The following is a 21,057-nucleotide window of genomic DNA, read 5'->3' as shown; positions in this document are numbered from 1 at the left end:
CTGTGAAAATAAAAGAAACTCCTTCATAAGAAGGCCATTTTTATGGAAAATCTCGGCAATATTGTTGAATACTCTATCCGTCCACCAAATGTTGCTCAGATTTCACTCAGTGCATTTTTAAGAAACGTGAAGAAATTCACGTACCAAAAATGGAGAAAACAAAGTGAATAATATTTTGTGGACGAATCAAAATGATAAATGTGGATAACATTTTATGAACAAAGAGAGTATAATATTCCCATCCCTCTCACATCTTGAATGAAAACTATATATAATCATGCCACTAATGACATGGATATGAATGGTTGATACGGAGTAGATGTCATCAGAAGACATACGTATGTCAACTACGAAGACATTTGTATGTCAATTAAACGTAGTTGACATACGTATGTCTTCTGTTGACATCTATATGAATTCAGTTGTAAAATTGCAATCAAAAGGATACCTTTCCCTGCTGAAGATCAAAGAAGAAAGCCATGACAAAAAGCAAGGAATTGCTTTCTCCATCTCATCAAGGACAAGGAATCTCTTTTCCACAAAACTAAGCTATATCACCACTAAAACATCACAAAACATTACAATCAAAACCAGCATCAACCATGTCAAGTAACATTACCGAACACCTCAGGGGTGCCACGGACCCTGAGGCCGAGGGTGACTTCCACAGCGCAGACGACAACGAAAACTGCCTCGACAGCGAAACCTCCGACCAAGAAGACGACGTCGATAGCTCCAACTACATATACATCATCAACACAATCCTGAGCGGCACTGCCCGTCTCAACGTCCTGCTTCCCACGGCCACCATCCTTGCCTTCTCCATCTTCGCCCCGTTACTGACCAACGACGGCAAATGCACCACGTTGGACCGGTGGCTGATGGGATTTTTCCTGGCCGTGTCGGCCAGCTCGTGCGTGTTCTTCTCGTTCACGGACAGTTTCAGGACGAGCAGCGGCCGGCTCTACTATGGGGTGGCCACGCTCCGTGGGATAAGGAACTTTGGGGGAGGGCGGGCCCGGCCACGCCTCCCGGGGGAGTATAGGCTGCGGTGGAGCGACGCGTACCACGCATCGCTCTCGTTGGTTGCGTTCCTTACCTTTGCATTGCTGCAGAGTGATGTGCTGAGCTGCTATGATCTGGTTTTGGCAAGGAAGTTCACTAATACTTTTCCACTTGTGGTTGGTTTTGTGATTAGTCTTCTCTTTGTGTTGTTCCCTTCAAAGAGGAGAGGCATTGGGTATCCTTTCCTGCTGCAGATTGATAATTTCCACAACAGAAAATGATGATCAAATAATCACATAAAGAAATAATGTCTTTTTCATAATGAAGAAGCAAATTTTCTTGATTGTATTTGATAGATTTTAAAGAGGGTGTAAACTCATATTGATGAAAAACAACATAAAAAAAATGGGAGTGATTAAGAAGAGAGACATGTGATATGGAATGCTAACTTTGATTTAAGTTGGCATAAAAAGTGTGTGTGTGTGTGTGAAATTCTTCTTTGGGCTACATATGAAAATTAGCTTCCCAAATCGGGAAGTTTTTATTTACATTCTGAATTTTTGCGTCTCCTATTAATGAGACGCATAATCCTGATGCGAATGAGGTGTCTCATAGGTGACACATAACTTTTTTGCGTCTCCAATTAATGAGACGCATAAGGGTTTAGGGTTATGCGATGGATTTGCAACAATTTCCTTTGACGATGGATTTGAAGACATCGTCTTCCTCTTATAGGTGACACATAACTTTTATGCGTCTCCAATTAATGAAACGCCTCTCACTTTTGATGAGACGTATAAGGGTCTGCGTCTCCAATTAATGAAACGTCTCTCACTTTTGCGGAATTTAAAAAGTAAGCTTTTTTTCTATTTTGGGAAGCTTATTTCCATATTGAACCGAAAGAAGAAATTTTCCCGTGTGTGTGCGTTTGAGAGAGAGCGAGAGACGGGGTGGCTGCAAATGACACTGAGGGAAAATAAACCGCGAAATTCTAATGATTTTTAGTGAGTTTGCACGCACACGATCTCTGTAAATAAAGTATCGCACAATTGTTGCCGCATTACAAGACGGGAGGGGGTGGTGACGCCCACGGTATGCACCGTGTGTCACAAGGTGCGAAGCCAGGCTCGTGGTGTGGTCCCGGCAACGTGAGACAGTTGTGCCAATGGAGTACTTTTATAGTTTTGATTCAATTTTTTTTCTATAAATACAACACAAACAAATACAATTATCTTCATTTCTAAAATTCTCTACACAAAATTCCAAAATCCAATGGACCCCACAAAAGAAATGACACTTTTGAAAAAACTACTTTTTTCAATAGAAGAGAATTCGAGGTATCAAAACCAGAGATGTAAAAGAAGAGCTATAAACAGAATCTTCCAAGGTATGGTTACAAATGCTTAGATACTCACTACATGTGAATATATATATCATCAACTAGGAAACAACATAGAGAAAATGAAGGAGGCGGGAGGCCGACCTCCGATTCTTGAGCAGTTCCGCGTTCTTGAGCTTTGGCCTAACGCTCCTCGTCAAAGTTCCAGTCCCTCACGATGTCCCTTCTCACAGCATGGCTCCGGACAAGCCTTGGAGGGCCGGCAACGCCGGTGCTTGGAAGGGGCTGGGGCATCACCTTAGAAGACGCGAACCCGTGATTGGCTCTTGAGTGCGGGAGTGCGGTTTTTCTGGCCAAGCAGCTTGCGATAGCCGAGCATCTCCCTTCGTTGTCAGAGCTTGACACGGAGTAGCTTCGGAAGGAATGTGATGGACTCTCTACGCCATGGCATACGAGACATGCCAGACTCATACTGTCAGCGAGAGATGTCAATCAAATCAGTCGCGGTCTTCCCTTGCAGCACTGTGAATGAAAACTGAAATGGAAAATTCAATGAATGGATCGTTTTTTTACGCTAAAAAGACATTGATATCATGCAGTCATTGATCGCCCCAATCTGGGCACAAAAAGGCGCGAATATGTAACAAGTACTACACAAGGGAAGACGAATCAAGAGAATAAACAGACCCCGTCGTTTTTCCCAATTATAATTTCCTATCCATTTCATCAACAGGCAAGAGATGAGAAATAGAGGTCGATCTCACTAAAGGATTCTCAAAACGAGACTAAAGATAGGGGATAAAATACACAATATAATGGTTTTAATGATACGAGTTAATTCACTACTTCATCCATCCCAAAATTATGAACACGTAAAAACACAACGAATTCTGAACTACTTCACAATAAGCAAAGCCCGGTAAACGTCTTAAAGAGGCAGAATATACATATGGGGTTGAAAGAGCAGCCAAAGTACAAATTCACCTTCGTCCCACTTTAGCGGATCTCCATAAGTTTCCTATTCCACCATCTTAATAGGTAATCAAGAAACAAGTTTACGGAACAAAAAGAAAGGCTGCATCTTTAGAGTTTCAACGAGATTTTCAACTGATTTACTTAACGTAAAATCGGATTCATTTGATACCAAAATATCGACTTTCCAAACCGAAAAGCGAAAAAAGCAACGTAAAATCAGCATCCTTGTACTAAATTATCATAAGCAGCAGGAAATTTTATCCAAATGATTCTTGAATAAAATCTTCAACACATTCCAAATTAACCAAACCATACCACAAAAAGCATTTTGCAAGCATTCCAATTATAGCTCATTCATCAACAACTCCAATAACACAATGCAACAACTCATTAACAATCAATAGATGATAATCCACCCAACACCAAAAAATGAATCTTGCTAGCTCAACAAATCCAAACCAAAACAGCATCAAAAAAGCAAGAAAGAAATAATCTTGAATCAATTCACACAAAAATTAATACTCCCCAAACAAATCTGCCGTTTCTATTTTCAATTGAGCTCACAATCATAAGCAAAAATCTCAAATTAGCAATCACGAAAGTATATAAAGGAAAAATCCCCAAATCAGCTAATCAGCCCTAATCAAAATTCAAACCGAATCCTAATCAATAACCGAATCAATGCGATGCCAATTTTGTTCCTAAAAATCCACAAAACTAATTAAAAACGGTGAAGATAGCAAAATCAGAAGAGATCTGAGGGGAAAACCTGAGAAATAGTGAAACCAGCAGCTAATTGTTCAATCAATTCAGCTTTAGACTTAGGGTTGATGATTTTTCTTGGTGCGTTGAATCTTGAAATGAAGCAAGTGATGTTCAACTCAGTGCGTTTATATATCGTCTGTTTCTACACAATTGTTTTTACAGTTGGAATGATTGTACCTTGTGTTTTATTGATGGTTCTTTTACCATCTTTTGTTTTCTGTATTTGTGTAATTCTTGAAAAAGTAATTATTGCAATTCGGTTAAATAATTATTGTAGGAGCCATCATAATAACGGAGCTATATTTACCTAATCATTATTGATAATTGAACAGTTTACTTTAATCAATAAACTCAATATTAGGTGAATAAGTAAAATTAATGAGTTATGTCAAATTTTATGGTGTTGGTGTGCATATCGACGTAATAAGAACACGGTAATTTCGTGTCGGATTCATGTTGGATTATGTAACCTACCATCATCGATACGATTGTTTTATTGATTAATTGTTTTAGTTATTAGTGTAATTGTTATGGTTCATTTAGGTTTAAATATTTAAATTTAGAGATTATAAACTTTGTATGACTATCATCATGTCGTGTTGCGTCATGTATTATCTTAACGGTTTGTTATCATGTCCTTATTATGTCATTAATGTGTTTGTATTGTGTGTGGATCTTGTTTGTATTGAATGAAGTGTCAAAAGTATTTTTAGTAAGTTGTGTTTAAGTTTAAGCTTGTTGAGTTTGTGTCGTTATTCTGCCGATGCAATAACAAATTGATTCACGGGGCTAGTCAATATTGAAAAATCTAATTGAGATCTAAGAGAGTTGGCAAACAAAAGTTTATATAATTATTATTTTTGAAGGGAAAGTTCATTTAATTACTACTCAATATTGGGAAATCTAGTTGAGATCTAAGAGAGTAGGCAAGCAAAAGTTCATCCAATTATGAATTACTCTTTTTGAAAGTAAAGTTCATCTAATTATTAATTAAGTATTATATTACTAATCTTTATAGTTTGCACAGTTAATGGTGGAGTTTTGTGATGTTTGACGTAAATTCATTACCTTCGATTTCATGTAGTTCATCTCTCACAAGTAGTTTAGGCTATAATTAAAATTATGTATCATCCAATAATAGTGATGAATCTATAACGTAATTTTGGGAGAGGCATATTTTCAATCAGAAGTGATGAACTATAAAATCGTACCTTTTGAAAAGAAAGCAAAATGATTGTATAAAAAACTTTTATAATTAAAATATTAATAGTTTCGGGACTTCTAAAGTTGCATTGATAACAATGTAATGGTCTATGCGCCGCCATCAAAGTTAGATTTAAATTAAAGTAATCAATGGTGTATCATGTTGGTAAATCGATTCATCTAATAAAACAAAATTTCAAAATTTTGTAGTTAGGTCATAATTTCGTGTTCCAACATAGATAGAGATAGATATTTGGGCCTTTTGTTTTTCTTTTTCGAGGAAATTTTGGCCCTTTTGTTGGTATGTAATATGGAGAATTTCCCTAATAGAGTTTTGAACTCTCAACTTTAATTTTGTACTAAGATAAGCTAATTGGATTTTTTAGAGAGAGAAGGACTCAAATCATTTCAAAAATGGTAGGCAAAGGAATACAAAAGTTAAAACAACAAAAAATAAAACTTTCAAAAATCAGAGAAACACCAAAAAAACCTAATACACCAAACATAATTTAGCAATCACGTCTAGAAAAGCAAGTCCAAGAGGAACACTCACAAAGCAAAAGACCAATACCAAAAGGAATATACATTCACAAGAAATTTGAAGATCCATAACTCATCAAGTATATTTAGTCGGAAGATTTTAATCAACAGGATGAGAATTGTCACTTCAATTTTATCCCAGCCACATACAAGTTAGATTTAAATTAAAGCAAATCAATCAATGAAATAATGAGAATTGTTGTACATCATGCATTAGAATTGGAGTATGAAACAAAATTTATATATTTTGTAGTTAGGTCATAATTTCGTAGTACTATTCTAAAATAGTTAGGGACAAATATTTGGGCCTCCTGTTTTTTAAGGAAAATTTGGGCCTTTTGTTGGTAAAGATAGAATTAATCCAATAGAGTTTTGAACTCTCTACAATGTTAATTTTGCAATAAGATAAACTAATTAGATACTCTATCCATCCTATAAAATATGCAACATTTGAAAGTCGACATGAGTTTTTATATAGTGTTATTTTGTGAGTTAATGAAGAGAGAATAAAGTAAGAGAGATAAAAAATAGAGATAGAGATATTTCCATTTTAGAAAATATTTCATTTTTAATGAAACAAACTAAAAAGAAAAACATTTCATTTCTAATGGGACAGATAGAGTACTACATAAAAATGTCTAAGCTCAGAATGTGACATTAAACTGAGTAACTATGAAAACAACATAAGTTTTAAAACTGAACAGGCTTCTTATTAAATACAAGAAGAGGATCGTCGAAGCACGAAGGCCAACAAAATTCATGCCATCTTTTGCTGCATTAAAAACACTAAAAATACAAAAAATTTGGTAAGGAATTAATGTGTCTATAGTTAGTTAGTTAGTTAGTATTCCAAAAGGCGTAAGAGTTTCATCATTCCAGTTTACCATTTTTCTGTAGTGTCAGAATGTTTGAATTGACTTGTGACAATTTATTGCATTCTGCAAGTAATAAATTTAGGTACCAAACTATTTCAAACAATCCATTACAAAAAGTGATGCTAAATGGCCAGGTCCAGCCATAAAATATAAAATATCAATAAAAAATTCTACATTCAATGCTGATTTACTCGAAATTAGTAAGTCTCAAAAGTATCAATTTTGTGAGACAAATCTACCCTTATTTATAAATGCAATACAATGAAGAGACTAAGTCATTAAATGATTTGAATCCTCCTGGAAATATAAAACTTCAAATACTTAACACTCTAATTCTTAATTTTATGTCGATTTCTTTCAGTTTTTCTTTTTACTTTAATTTATTGCTTTATGGAGTACTATTGTTAATTTTTTATTTAGTTATATGTAAAATTACTTTTAAAATTATAATATTCATGATGATAAAATTCAATAATTGGTAATTGTGTATTTAGATTCTCTTATAAATGAAATAATTTAAAGTACATATTGTATTTAAAGGTAATATTTAAATAACTCATAAATAATAGGCGTAAACATTTTATTGTACAAATTTTTTTATAAAATTAATTCAAATTTTTTGAGGAAAGACTGTAAATATCAAAAGTATTTATTTATATATATATATATATATTTATTTATTATTAAATATTTTTAAAATAAACTGAAATTTTTAATGGTTCATAAAAAAATTGTGACACGGAGTACTATTGTGTAGTCCATAACAAAAAAAAAAGTTCGGTTGAAATCTTCAACAATCGGTTGAAATCATTAACTAAAATATGATCAATTAAAATTCATAATTGTTCAAAATAAAATCACAAATCAATAGAAACTCTCAATTACTCGATTATTTTCAATTTGAATCCTCAACCGAAGATCATATGAGATACTAAGTAGAAATCAACCAAAATTTCAATTGCCCATAACATAAGCATGCAATTACGCCTTATGTATTTTTTTTCTAGTACGCACTTTTGTCTATGTCAGACAAATTTTAAGACATTTGGAAATCAAATCCTTAAGTTCAAAAATCATATATAATTTTTATTTAAAAAATTAATTTTTTTTAATGGATTGTACCAAGTAAATTTGTCATTTAAAGCCAAGTAAATTGTCATTTAAAGCCACGTTATATTACATTTACAAAATAAGAATACAATATGTTGTTGCAAGCAAAGAATATTTATTGTTATAAACAAACTAAATTAATATGATACTATATATTACAATTGATTCTCTAATATAATATTATATAATATAATATAAATTGAAATTCACAATTGCAAATTTGAATCAACTATAAATGACATCTCACGTTAAAATATATACACAATATGCAATGTCAATTTTTACATGTATAGTATGATCCTACATTTGTGATACTACATAGATTAATTATCAATGATAATTGTATTATCAATAATTATAATTTTGTTAACAGTTTGTCATATTATATAACTATAGTTTGACATTTTATAATTTAATAATATGCTTAATCTACTTATAATTAAACTTCAATTATTTATTTCTAATTGATCTTTAATGGAACTAAAGATTAATTATTTCGATCGTATAATTTGATATACAAATTAATTTTCATTCATTCAAGTAATTTAGATCCTGAGTAGATTTTCGATTTAATTGGGTGTCATCTAGTACTCCTATTAGATTAGATTGGAGATTTAAATTGATCTTCAATTTAACGAAGAATTTTTATTGATCTTAGATTTATTTAATAATTTGGGATCAAATATTTTCAAATATTAAATAACACCACAATGTAAAATCAAAGAAAAATATAAAAATAAAAATAAATGACACTAATAAGAAAAAAATATACACGTAAAAGATGAAATAGAATGTGTAATTGATTTTCCAAGACTTATGATCTACTCCATTATTTTACAATTATTATTTATATTTTATGTATGTATTTGATGTTTTGATTTTTTAACATTATCAATATGTTAACGTGCAGTCAATTTGTATATATCCCCATTCTTGATGTACTTAAAAAAAATTAATTTTAAAATTGCAAGCATACATACTAAGTAAGCATACATACTAAGTACGTATTAACACAATTTATTTATGATATATTGTGATGTCTCTTAGTTAATAGGTATGATATGATTATTTCCAATACAATTGTGCATATAATTTGACGTAAATTGTGCATAAATTATTATGGAGAGAGAATGTTGTAAATTTAAAATTTGAAGTAAAAAATTGAGAAAAGGGTAATTAAGTAAAATTATCTTAGCATTAACTATTATTATTAATTTATTGCATTGTCTTTTATATTTATTTACAAAAATGCCATTGTGTGGCTGGCCACATTATGGCTGCATAGCATTACTCATTACAAAAATCTCACAAATATATGTTCTCTACATTTTTATTCTAATCAAATGTACAATTAAAATTAGGTTATCCTAAGCATTAATTATGACTGCACTAGAGATTTTTTGGGTGCATTACAAGCTAAAAATTAGCTAAAGATTACAAATCTGCATTACAAGCTCAAACCGATTAGAGTAGTTTATTTGTTCATAATTTTATTCTCTAAATAATTCTCAATAAATTGAGGGCCATTCACTTGATTTTGGGTGCATTCAGTTCCAAGGCTATTTTTCGTTCAGGCATATTAGGATTTTTTATATTTTATTTTCTTTCGGGCTAAAATATTTTGGCCCCAACTCTAACTCACTTGGTTTTAGGCCGAAATATTTATTAAGGAAATTTAATGGTATATCTTTCTTGATAATTATTTTCTTGTAACAAAGAGCATGTTTATCAGAGGGAGTAGTATTTAGTAAATAGGAGTATTGATTTGTCCTCTACAAATTTTAATATATAAATTTGTTAAAGTTAAAAAATAATAATTGACATAGTATAAACTATAAATAAATAATAAAACCCAAATCATAAATAGCGTTATGGTGAAAATAATCAATTCCAATCTATGCAAAATATTGTACAGTTAAACATATGCATAAGCGTAATCCCAATTTCTTCTTTTTGTTATTTGAGATGTGTAGTCCTTTTTTTTTTTTTTAAATGTAAGGTAATCTCCAAACTCCAATCATTTACACCAAATTCAAATCTATTTTTAATTATATATCATATTAAAAAATAATTTTACTCCAACAATTAATTACATCAAACTCAATATAAATCATGAGGCAACAAAATTTAAGTCACAACGGCAAAGTAACTAATATCCTATTACTAGAATCTCCGATTTAATTTACCATGAGATGTTCTTTACATTCATATTATTCTACAAAAAGTGTTTGCCATATTTGTGATATTATAAACAGTTAAACAGAAAAGAATTGTGACATTAAAGTACAAGAAGAGACTTGTGGAAGCACAAAGGCCAACAAAATATATGCGATTCTTGTTGCATTAAAACACAAAAATTGTGACACTACAATACAAAAAAAATTGGTAAGGAATTAATGTCTCTAAAGTTAGCTAAGGAGTATTTCCAAAAGGGACCTCTCCAACTTCAAGATAGAAGTACAACACAAGCAGCATAGAGTACCATCATCCTAGTTTAACATGTTGCATGAGTCATGACCATTGTATTGACTTGCGACTCATTTATTATATTCTGCCTGGTTACTACTCTATTAAAAATATCTCAAACAATATATACACTTTACTTTTTTATTCTAATCAAATTTACAATTAAAATTAGGTTGTTCCAACCATTATTTATGACTGCAATAGCATCACTTCGACCGAAATTAGGCAAAAACAATGTAGCCTAAACCTTATAAAAGCTCAAATTGTTTAGGATAGTTTATTTATTTATAATTTTATTTTCTAAATAATATTAAAGTGATGAAAAAGTAAATTAAGAGAGTACACGCCTCGCCTCTATTAAGACGGACAATTTACGTAGAAGACTTTTTCTAGAGTATACATATATGGAAGACTTAGAATCATCATAATCAAAACTAATTGGATAAGTTCAAGCTACACACATATGAGCAAATCACACCTTTTGGATAAGAATAACTATATAATCACTTGAAGGGCTATACTATAATTAAATGCTCCCTAATATTAGGAAGTAGTGTAATACTACTAAATACTACTCCCTCCGTCTCATAGTAAATGTCACACTTAGTAGATGGTACGAGATTTTGAGAGATGTTATTTTGTATGTTAAGTGGTGAGAGAAAATATAATTTTATCATTGATGTAAGAGGGAACTTTTTTCAAAAGAAGAAATGTGATATCTTTTGTGAGATAAACTAAAAAGAAAAGTGTGGCATCTATTATAAGACGGAGGGAGTATTAGAGCATCCACAATGGCGGCTAGCGCACCGGCTAGCCGATTCGCGTCGCTAGCCGGTCGGCTAGCCGAACCATTGGGACCGGCCAGCGGCAAATCGGCGTAGAAATCGGCGAGCGCACGCCGATTTCCAGGCGCTGGCCGATGCGCTCGCCGCCATTGTGGCGTGCCGATCGGCGAACGATCTGCCAGCGCCGTTTCTTATTTTTTATTTTTTGAAATTTTTTGAAACACTATATGTACGCGATTTTAGTTTCATTTTCATTTGCACCACTTGTTTTAACGAGTTTTCTATCTCTAAATTTCTGTACAAGAGCAACATTGAGCGATGGACAATAACAACGAGTTCAGTCCGGCGACAAGCGGATCTCAGACTCCCACAGTACCCGTGGGGTCTGGATGGGGGCAGATGGGCCAAGGGTACAACAACCCTTGGCAACAGTTGATGGGGTTGATGGCGGCCACGCAAGGGGGATGCAGGGGCAGATGGGCGGCCAGATGGGTATGCCCCAGATGCCGCAACAAATGCTACAGCAGATGATGGGGTTGATGGCCGGCGCGCAGGGAGGGATGCAGCCCGGGTTGCAGGGGTGACCCGGGGGGGGGGGGACACGGTCTATCGTCCCACTCTTGATTTTTTGACGGCTTCGTCTCACACGTCGACCCCAGTGGAGACGCATTTAACTGGGGATGACCATTTCTCATTACATGAGCTGGGGTTCGATATCGGGGACATGGAGACTATTGGTCGTCGGGTCGCGCCGAAGAAGAAGAGCAAGGGGAAGAGCAAGGTGGTCGGCGAGTCGTCGCAGCTGGCTGTTGACGACTCGCCGACATGGAGGAAGTGGACGGAAGAGGAGTACGTCGCCCTGTCCAAGGAGTGGTTGTCGGTTTGCGACGATCCGCTGGTTGCGAACAATCAGCGGATCGTCAACATGTGGGCTAAGATTAGAGCAGCCTACAAGAGGTACTGCCCGCACGGAAAGGACTACAGCGGGGAGGAGTGCCGGAAGGGATGGGAACGCATCAGGGCCGCGGTCGGCCGATTTTCGGGGTTGTACGCCAACGCCCTCCGCATGATGAGTAGTGGGCAGACTGAGGAGGACTGCCGGAGGATAGCGAGAGAGTCAGTTCCCCAAGCCGGGGATTTATAGGGAGTTCACCTTCTGGAACTGCTATCTGGTGATGAAGGACTCCGAGAAGTTTCGGGCGGGGGTCGACGCTAGGTGGCCAAAGAAGCAGAAGCTGAACTATATCGGCGATTACAGCGGCAGCAGCGGCGGTTCCCACTACCTCCCCCCGGATGCTGAGGAGTTTCCGTCCCCTCCATCGTTTGCGACCCGCACTCGCCCGGTTGGCCAAAAGCGGGCGCAACGGGCAGCGAGAGGATCCTCCCCCCTATCGCCCCAGGAGATCCAGTCGACAGTCCCCGCCCCCCACCCGCGTACATCTTCTTCTCGCGTCAAAAAACACGGGAGCAGATGTACACGGTCTTCCAAGAGTGGAGGGCCGCCACTGACCCTACAGAGAAGAGGTTTCTTCACTCGATGCTCGAGAGCATGCAGGTCGATTTGGATGCCGCGAGGACACAAATGGGGGGCTCAGATGCGGGCTCAGATGCCACCGATGTGGAGGTCCCGGATGGCGGCGGCGACGACGATGAGGAGTAGAGAGAGGTGGGGCTCGTGTGTGGAAGCCCGTTTTTTTTTTTGGAAAAAAATTATGTACTTTTTTTTATATCTATGTACCTTTTTAAAAAAAAATGAAATGAATGAATTTTCCCATATATGTCTCGTAAATTAAATTTCGTAATTTATCGTAAATTTAATTCCGCAAATGTAGTTGTTTTTGAATTATTTTTATTGCGGCTAGCCTGTGGCTGGCCTTAGGTTAGCCTATTTGATTAAAATGATGATGTGGCAGATGAATTTTTAGTGCTGATGACATGACAGGGAGAGAGTGACTGGCCTATGGCCTATTCTTACTGTGGATGCTCTTATAGTCGCCGTGGGAGTAGGAAAATCAAGTTCTAGTTTGTTAAAAATAAATGCTTCATTGCTTAGGTTTAGTATTTTTATCAACTTGACTTATAGCCAAAAATCAAACAATAAATGTAAAAGTTGACTTGTATAACGATTTCACAAGAGTATCGTGATTCGTGAATACCTAGTATTATACAATATATTGAATTGATTTGGTATGGTTGACTAGTATGATTGTCATAAAGATTTTTGGTTTTCTCATTGAAAAATTCTAATTATGAGCCAGGAGGTCAAAATTGGCGACCAGTTTAAATTATGTAATAATTTTTTTATATATATAAAAATCCCATTAGAATAAATGAGGATTCATTTTCAGCTAATTTTGAAGGCCCATTAATTCTTATGCAACGTAAGTACGTAACTATTCATTTAACAAATATTATGCGTTCCTTCCATTCGTTGCCAATTTTATTTATCGAGTAATTATAGAGAAAAATGGAAATGGACTTGCAAATATAAATAGTTTTTAGGGAGATTACTTGTTATTTGATGCATTGCATCTGCCTTAAAATTAATTCAGTAGATACGAATTAACGATCATAGTAATAAATACACATATATGATATAAATATCTACTACTAGCATTCATCTTCATCTACCTCTGGTCCTCTACTGACCACAAATTCAATTTTTATAACACGAAATTGCCTAGATATTTTTAAATTATAACTATTTTAACACACCAATATTTATTGCGTGTATTTCAAAGAAGTCCAAATTAAAAATAACTACCAAATTCTTGGGTGATATTTTGCCGAAATATATTAATAACGTGAAAGAATAGATTATGATCCACATCACCAATGTATCAATTCTAGTGAAAAAAATTGGATACTTGTCAACAAACATAAAATGCATTTTTTGTGAGGTCTTTTTCACCATGAAATTCAAGAATGAATTATTGTTCTTCAGTGTTATGAGTAACTGTTACGATTAATAGTACTATTTTATTAAGAAATGAACTTCAAATTAAGTCACCGGAAATTTGAATTTGTAAATAGCTAAAACTTGAAAAAAATATCATCATAAAATATTAAAATTACTGAATCATGCCAATTTCAACTCTTTCTTTCCCATTTTTTCTCATGAACCTTTTAAGGCATAATTATGACATCATAGGTCTTTGGAAAGTTATGGCCCTGTCCCAAAAAAATTGAGTCACTTCTTTATTACATTCGTTTTGAAAAAATCGTTTATAGTAAGTAAAAACGAGAATAATGTAGATTCAACTTTACAAAAGTAGATTCAACTTTGCGAAAAGAAGTGATTCAATTTTCTTGAGACAGAGGGAGCACCATTTCAAAATATCGGGTTGAACCAGCCGGGTGTGACCCGCGCACAAAAGTACGACTCTAAGGAAATAAATTTACAAATATTATTTTTCTATGACTAATCTATTGAGGTCCCTTTCCTATCCTCCTCTATAAATACACATTTAGAGATCTACAAATATCCCATGTCCATACTAAGAAAGGCCACCACCCTGCAAATCATGACCATGTCTCAAAATCTCTCCCTCCTTTGTTGTGTCTTTCTCATTTTTATCTTCATCACCCCATCAACTTGTCAAAACCATGATTGCAAAACCAAAGGCATGTTTGTCTTTGGGAGTTCATTAGTTGACAATGGCAACAACAATTTCCTCACAAACTCCCTAGCCAAGGCAGATTTCTCCCCCTATGGAGTGGACTTCCCCCTTGGCCCTTCTGGAAGGTTCACCAATGGAGAAAATGTAATTGACATTTTGGGGAAGAAGCTGCAACTCTCAGACTACATCCCATCTTTCACTGATCCCTCAACAAGGGGTGGCAGGATAGTTAATGGTGTTAACTTTGCTTCTGGTGGTTCTGGGATTCTTGATGACACTGGTGCTCTTGCTGTTAGTCTCTCTCTATTGATGCTTTGGATATGTTTTGTTATGTTAAATTTATGTCATGGTTTTCTTGATTTTGTTAGGACTATATAGGTTGTAAATACGTAGTTGCTACTCCCTTCGTTCCATGTTAATTGAGTCATTTTTCGATTTTAGGATGTTTGGACATAATTGAGTCATTTCTTTTTTTGACAAAAAGTAATCCTCTCACTCACTTTATTCACCTTCCACTTAATACACAATTCTTAAACTTCTTGCCGATCACCTTCCACTTAATACACAATTCTTAAACTTCTTGCCGAAAAGAAATGTCTTTATTAATAAGGAAATGATGAGTACTTGCTAGGCTTTTCGTTTTAGGGGTGAACAAAATATCTGGAATCTTGAATTTGGTTTGGGTTTGAGTTTGTTTTTTATTCTAAAATATTTGATTTTTTTGGACAATTTGGTTCGGTACTGGTTTTTTAAAAAAATACTATTACATATTCAGCCCGGTTTGGCTATAGCAAAAACCTTAACCGAAAGTGGCTCACCTCTAATTTTGACTCTGCATTGATAGTTGGTGGTGAAGCTCATGTGATTCAGTCACATGATCATTTTGTTATGTATGTATAAGAATATGGTAGGAATGTTGGTTGAAGAGTTAAACAACAATGTGATCATGTGATGTAGTAATAAAGTCTAACTGATTTAATATACAACCACACTAGACTAAGTGACACAGAAGTTGAATTTTCTTGTGAAAGGAAAAGATTGAATATTTAGCTGAAAACATAAAATAGAATCTTGAATTTGGTTTGGGTTTGGGTTCGGGTTCGGTTTTGATTCTAAAATTTCTGATTTTCCGGTCAATTTGGTCCAGTTCAGATTTTTTAAGAAAAATTACGAATTTGGTCCGGTTTGGTCAAAATCTGAATGTTCACCTCTATGCATTGATACTTGGTGGTGAAGTTCATGTGATTCAGTCACATGGTAAGATTTTTACATAATATATCAAAATATGTTAGGAATGTTGGTTCAAGACTTAATGAAGAATGTGCATGATGTAATAAAGTCTAATTGAATCAATACACAACCACACTAGACCAAGTGATCATGCTCACCAAGAAACTGAATTTTCTAGTGAAGAGAAAAGATCGATTTTTTAGCCGAACCCATAAAATTTAAAGCCTCATAAATATCCAATTTTGTTATTTCAGGGAAATGTAACCAGTTTGAATCGGCAAATCAGCAATTTTGAGAAGGTGACTCTACCAGAACTGGAGCAGCAATTTGGGAACAGTAATAGCAAAGAAATTCTGTCTGATTTCTTGTTTGTGGTTGGAAGTGGAGGAAATGACTACTCACTTAATTACTTTCTTGGGTTGGCCAACACTAATGTCAGCCTTGAAGCATTTACTGACTCTGTCACAGCTATTCTCTCTGCCCAACTCAAGGTATCTACATTTGTTTATTGCACTATTTAATTTGGTTCAACCTTATTTAATTAGGGTGTTTAAGTTAGTAGATTAGCTTTAGGTAATCAATATTGTCACTATCATCGATAAGAAAATCTTTAGGCTTGTTATCCGTGAATTTGTTCAAAAATAACGTAATGAAAGAAACATATGAGTTTGTCGCTAGGTATTTGACCAAATAGGATCGTCCAATTTCTATAGAACCTATCGCTAAAATCCCCTTTTGGTTGTTGGTGTTTTGTATTATGCAGAGGTTGCACGAGCTTGGGGCCCGGAAGTTTGTGCTGATGGCGATCAATCCGAATGGCTGCAGCCCGATGGCCTTGGCCAGGGTCCCAACACAAGAGGGGTGTGTGGAGAATTTGAACAGAGCATCGGCGATGTTCAATGACAACTTGAAGAGCTTGGTAGATGATATCCGGCCTCAAATGCCCGGTTCTAATCTTGTTTTCGTCAACGCTTACAAGATTCTGAGTGATATAATCAATTCTCCTCGATCTCAAGGTATATATTTTCTTCTTCATAAGAAGTCATTTGCTAAATTGGGCCGATATTATTTTTCTGGCTCTGTGTCACTGCATATAGGATACATGTTGAGAGAAAACCCTTAATTTACATCTACTTAAATATTTTCAACTTTGGTTTTATTAATTTTGGATCTTTTTTTATTGAGGTTTCCGGGATGCAAGCAATTCGTGCTGCGAAGTAAGGCAAGTGAGCGAAGGCGGGACGGGGATCTTGTGCAAGCGAGGGGGCTCGATTTGCAGCAATAGAAGTGAGTATGTGTTTTTTGATGGCTTGCATCCAACACAAGCTGTAAATGAAGTTATAGCAACCAAGGCTTTCTCTTCTCTAATTGGAGATGAGGTCTATCCTTTCAATGTCGACAAGCTCTCACAAATTTAAGCCTTTTAATTTGATTTCGGTAATGTAAATGCATGGAATTGGAATCCTCGCAGTTCATCGTCTTGTATGAGCTAATCTCATCTTAATTAGAAGTTGGTTCAATGTTACTTTTTTGACGAACAAATATCCACAGTCATCGAGCATTACACTATTCACGTGCTTTTGGGCACTATAGATAATTTTGAGCACTATGAAATAGCGCATGTATTATTATTTTTAATATTGATTTCTTTGAATATATAATTTCTAATTAAATAGATTTGGAAATAAAATAATACTCAAATTAATTTCTATAAAAATGAAATCACATCATTAAAATAAAAAATTATATAAAAATGAAATAACAATGCATAATTAAATCCTAAAATAAAACACTAGCAAACAAAGTAGTAGTCAATGAGACGCTTCACATCCTAATAGTAGAGGACAGGTAACCATTCTGGTCTGGAAGTAAATTTAAGAGCCGCAGCTTTTTATCTGGATGTAAATTTACGAGCTGCACCTTATTGCCATTGTAAATGTACTCCATGGAGAAATTCATCCAATTGACCTTAACATCACCTAGTGTAGAGAGCCACGAGATGCCAAGAACAACATCGAATCCCTTGAGAGGAACAACGGTGCAATCAATAGTATATGGCTCATAATCAAGCAGTATTAAGACATTGCGGCAAATACCCTTGGCCGGCATCGTGGAGCCGTCGAGTAGGGTAACAGGAGGCAAGTCGGATTTTTGTGTAATAGGCAGGTGTAGCGAAAGAGCCGTTTGCTCGGCTATAAAACAATGGGTCGCACCGCTATCGATCAAGACATGAACTCTACCATTGATGATGGTTCCGGTAAGTTCCATTGCTCTCTTCAAAATAATTGATTTTCTGAACTTAGGCCACCAATACTTATATAGTTACATAAAGACTCCGATCCTACACCAATTAGGCTTTCAATTAAATAATTCAAAACCTATCTCCTGCAAAATATAATATCCTAAAGACAATAAAAATAAAGAAATCAAATCTTTCGGGTATTACCCATTGTTTATTACCAAAAAAAAAAAAAAATCAAATCTTAAAGATATTGTTTTATATTTGATAGACGATCATGCGTGCGAGACTTTATCTAATCCCTCCTAATTCCGCTACAAAAAAAGACTTTATTCATGCTAATTTATAGTATTTTTAAATATATTATCCACACCATTCCTATTCATGATTTCAGAGCTAAAATTAAAGCTAATTTATAGTATTTTTAAATATATTATCCACACCATATCTATTCATGATTTCAGAACTAAAATTAAAGGATACAAATAAAAATACCCCCAAAAAATAAAAGATTAAAATGTACTAGTTGACAAACATATCCCCAATTTAAGGACGCTTTTCTTTGTTTTCCCTAAATTAAATTTTGGAAATTTTCCAACACAAGTGTAATTGTGTCTCCAATTTGAGCTTATTGTTAAACGATAATGGGAGAATATGAAATCCTAATGATAATAGGATATGTTATCAAAACAATTGTGAATTTTAGTTAAATTTTGATTTGTGACATAACTTTAAAATTCTGAGTAAAAATTATGAATTTTATTAATTTTTTCAAAATTTTCACGAATTTAATTTAGATATAATTTTTATCTGAATACAAAGTGAATTTTTATATATTTTCTCAAATTTTGGTATGTTCTACGAAGACGAGAACGCTAGTAATTTATTATTTTGTCAATACACTGAGCAACATAACTACACCATGTCATAAATTTGATATGTGTATTAACATGCATGTAGATGATCGATCTATTATGCAATCGAGTTGGAGTTATTCAACCATTATTGTAACTGAATCGAAGTATGTTTTAGTACTTTGAAAGAATAACACATTATTATAATCAAGTAACATCAATAACTATTATTATAATCAAGTATACATCAATAACTAATCAAATCAAGCTTCAAGATTTGAAAGAATAACACATTCCAATTGTGATTGGATTACACATTTTTATATCTTATGATTAAGCAGTAAAGTCTGTAATTAGCATTTAATTAAACAATAAAGCCCGTCTAGCTCAGTTGATAGAGCGCAAGGCTCTTAACCTTGTGGTCGTGGGTTCGAGCCCCACGGTGGGCGAATGAGCTTTTATTAAATTGCACCTAAATAATTAATTTTATTTAACTATAATGACAAATAATCGTATAAATTTGTGAATCTTAATATAACAAGATCAGTTTAAAATTACTCTGAAGAACTTTGATATTCGAGATTAAGTAGAATTCCATTCTCTAAAATCGTGTTATACGGTAAAATTGTGAAATTTCATTGAAAAAATTAAATATATGTTATTTAATTACGATGACAAAAATCGTGCATATAATTGTGAATCTTAATAGTATAATATTTATAAAGTACAATATAGGTAATCCAAATCAATCCAAAATTACACTAAAGAAATTTGATATTTGAGATGTAGAATTTTATTCCTTCTTTACGAAAAGGTTAGCTAAAACATAGAATGTATCGTCTTATGTTGCAATAAATTATTTACAAATAAGATTGTAAATTTTCATTAAAAAAGAAAACTACTCCCTCCGTCCTAATAAATATGAAACATTTGCTTTTCGGCCCAGGATTATATAGTGTTGTTTTGTGAGTTAAAGAAGAGAGAGTAAAGTAAGAGAGAGAGAAAAATAGAGATAAAGTTATTTCTATTTTAAGAAACGTTTCATTTTTAATGGGATAATCCAAAAAGGAAAATGTTTCATTTCTAGTGGGACAGAGGGAGTATATAATTGATATAAAAATTAAAAAAAAGTGCATGATTGAAATAAATGAAAAATTACATAACCCTAAAAAAATTAGAATTTTCTTCCCAGTCAATAGGTTGAGAGTTCGAAAGAGTAAATAGATAATTATTATTGATTTTCTTGTAAGCCGAGGAGTCGCACGGTGCGGCCATTATATATGAACTCCATAGAGAGATTCCTCCAATTTGCGTCCATATCGCCTAGTGTAGCGAGCCATGGGATGCCGAGAACAATGTCGATGTTCTCGACGAGAGGGAAAATGTAGCAAGAGATGTTGAATACCAAAGGAATACGATAGTGATAAAATATGAAATCCTAAAGATAATAAGGATGTTGGTTTGTTTTGGTTAAATTTTGATTTGTTTCCTTCCAATTTTATTATTTTTCTCTAGATTTTCATGGATTTAAATTGGATAAAATTGTATCCAAATCAAAAGTGAATTTTATAAATTTTATCAAATTCTAATATGTATATATGAATTAAGTGCAAGTTGTTAAGACTATAGCACATGTAGGTTTGATGATCGATCTATTATGCAGTCGAGTTGAAGTTGTTCAATAATTATTGTTATGGACTCGAAAGAAAGTATAAGTGATTATGATATTTTTTATGAATAATTTATGTTATTTAATTATGTTAAAAAGTAAACGTATGTTTTTTAGATTCTCAATATAATATACCTCATCCTGTCATCCAGATCTATCCTACAATTATTTAAAATAATTGTATTCAACTATTTTTGTTAATCGAACGGTTACTTTTGAATAATTTTTGCTAATTAATTATGATGGCAAATAATCGTATATTTTGGCGAGCCTTAATATTTACATGGAGTACAATATAGCTTACCTAGTTACTCAGATTAAATCAATTATATTATTTTTAAATGATTTGTATACAACTATTTACGTTATTTGAACAGTTCTT

At 33.9% G+C, this 21,057-nt stretch overlaps 3 protein-coding genes and 1 non-coding gene across 4 annotated transcripts; 3 read left to right on the top strand and 1 right to left on the bottom strand.

The window, feature by feature from the left end:
• Positions 1-511: 511 nt before the first annotated feature.
• Positions 512-1,514, top strand: LOC125208567 (protein DMP2-like). Its single transcript, XM_048108205.1, has one exon. It carries the CDS (start codon positions 603-605, stop codon positions 1,284-1,286), a length of 684 nt encoding a protein of 227 aa, XP_047964162.1. The 5' UTR covers positions 512-602; the 3' UTR covers positions 1,287-1,514.
• An 829-nt stretch (positions 1,515-2,343) lies between these two features.
• LOC125204090 lies at positions 2,344-4,241 on the bottom strand. The gene is made up of 2 exons (XM_048102641.1): positions 4,089-4,241; positions 2,344-2,879 (listed from the first exon to the last, which is right to left on the bottom strand). Exon 2 carries the CDS (start codon positions 2,813-2,815, stop codon positions 2,528-2,530), a length of 288 nt encoding a protein of 95 aa, XP_047958598.1. The 5' UTR covers positions 2,816-2,879; positions 4,089-4,241; the 3' UTR covers positions 2,344-2,527.
• A 10,327-nt stretch (positions 4,242-14,568) lies between these two features.
• Positions 14,569-17,433, top strand: LOC125208043 (GDSL esterase/lipase At1g29670-like). Its single transcript, XM_048107590.1, has 4 exons — positions 14,569-14,974; positions 16,168-16,404; positions 16,677-16,929; positions 17,099-17,433. Exons 1-4 carry the CDS (start codon positions 14,588-14,590, stop codon positions 17,329-17,331), a joined length of 1,110 nt encoding a protein of 369 aa, XP_047963547.1. The 5' UTR covers positions 14,569-14,587; the 3' UTR covers positions 17,332-17,433.
• Positions 17,434-19,382: 1,949 nt separating this feature from the next.
• Positions 19,383-19,455, top strand: TRNAK-CUU. The gene has a single exon. It is a non-coding gene; the product is annotated as a tRNA-Lys (tRNA).
• Positions 19,456-21,057: the final 1,602 nt, after the last annotated feature.

Source organism: Salvia hispanica, chromosome 2 (assembly GCF_023119035.1).
Source record: "Salvia hispanica cultivar TCC Black 2014 chromosome 2, UniMelb_Shisp_WGS_1.0, whole genome shotgun sequence".
In the NCBI taxonomy this organism is placed as follows: domain Eukaryota; kingdom Viridiplantae; phylum Streptophyta; class Magnoliopsida; order Lamiales; family Lamiaceae; genus Salvia; species Salvia hispanica.
The sequence above is the reverse complement of the archived record's forward strand: the minus strand, read 5'-3'. Positions and strand labels throughout refer to the sequence as shown.

Excerpts from the sequence above, each read along its gene's own strand:
- LOC125208567 (XM_048108205.1), top strand. The coding sequence starts at position 603 with ATGTCAAGTAACATTACCGAACACCTCAGGGGTGCCACGGACCCTGAG.
- LOC125204090 (XM_048102641.1), bottom strand. The coding sequence starts at position 2,815 with ATGAGTCTGGCATGTCTCGTATGCCATGGCGTAGAGAGTCCATCACAT.
- LOC125208043 (XM_048107590.1), top strand. The coding sequence starts at position 14,588 with ATGACCATGTCTCAAAATCTCTCCCTCCTTTGTTGTGTCTTTCTCATT. Across the intron at positions 14,975-16,167 it reads ATGACACTGGTGCTCTTGCT|GGAAATGTAACCAGTTTGAA; the intron begins GTTAGTCTCTCT and ends TTGTTATTTCAG. Across the intron at positions 16,405-16,676 it reads TTCTCTCTGCCCAACTCAAG|AGGTTGCACGAGCTTGGGGC; the intron begins GTATCTACATTT and ends TGTATTATGCAG.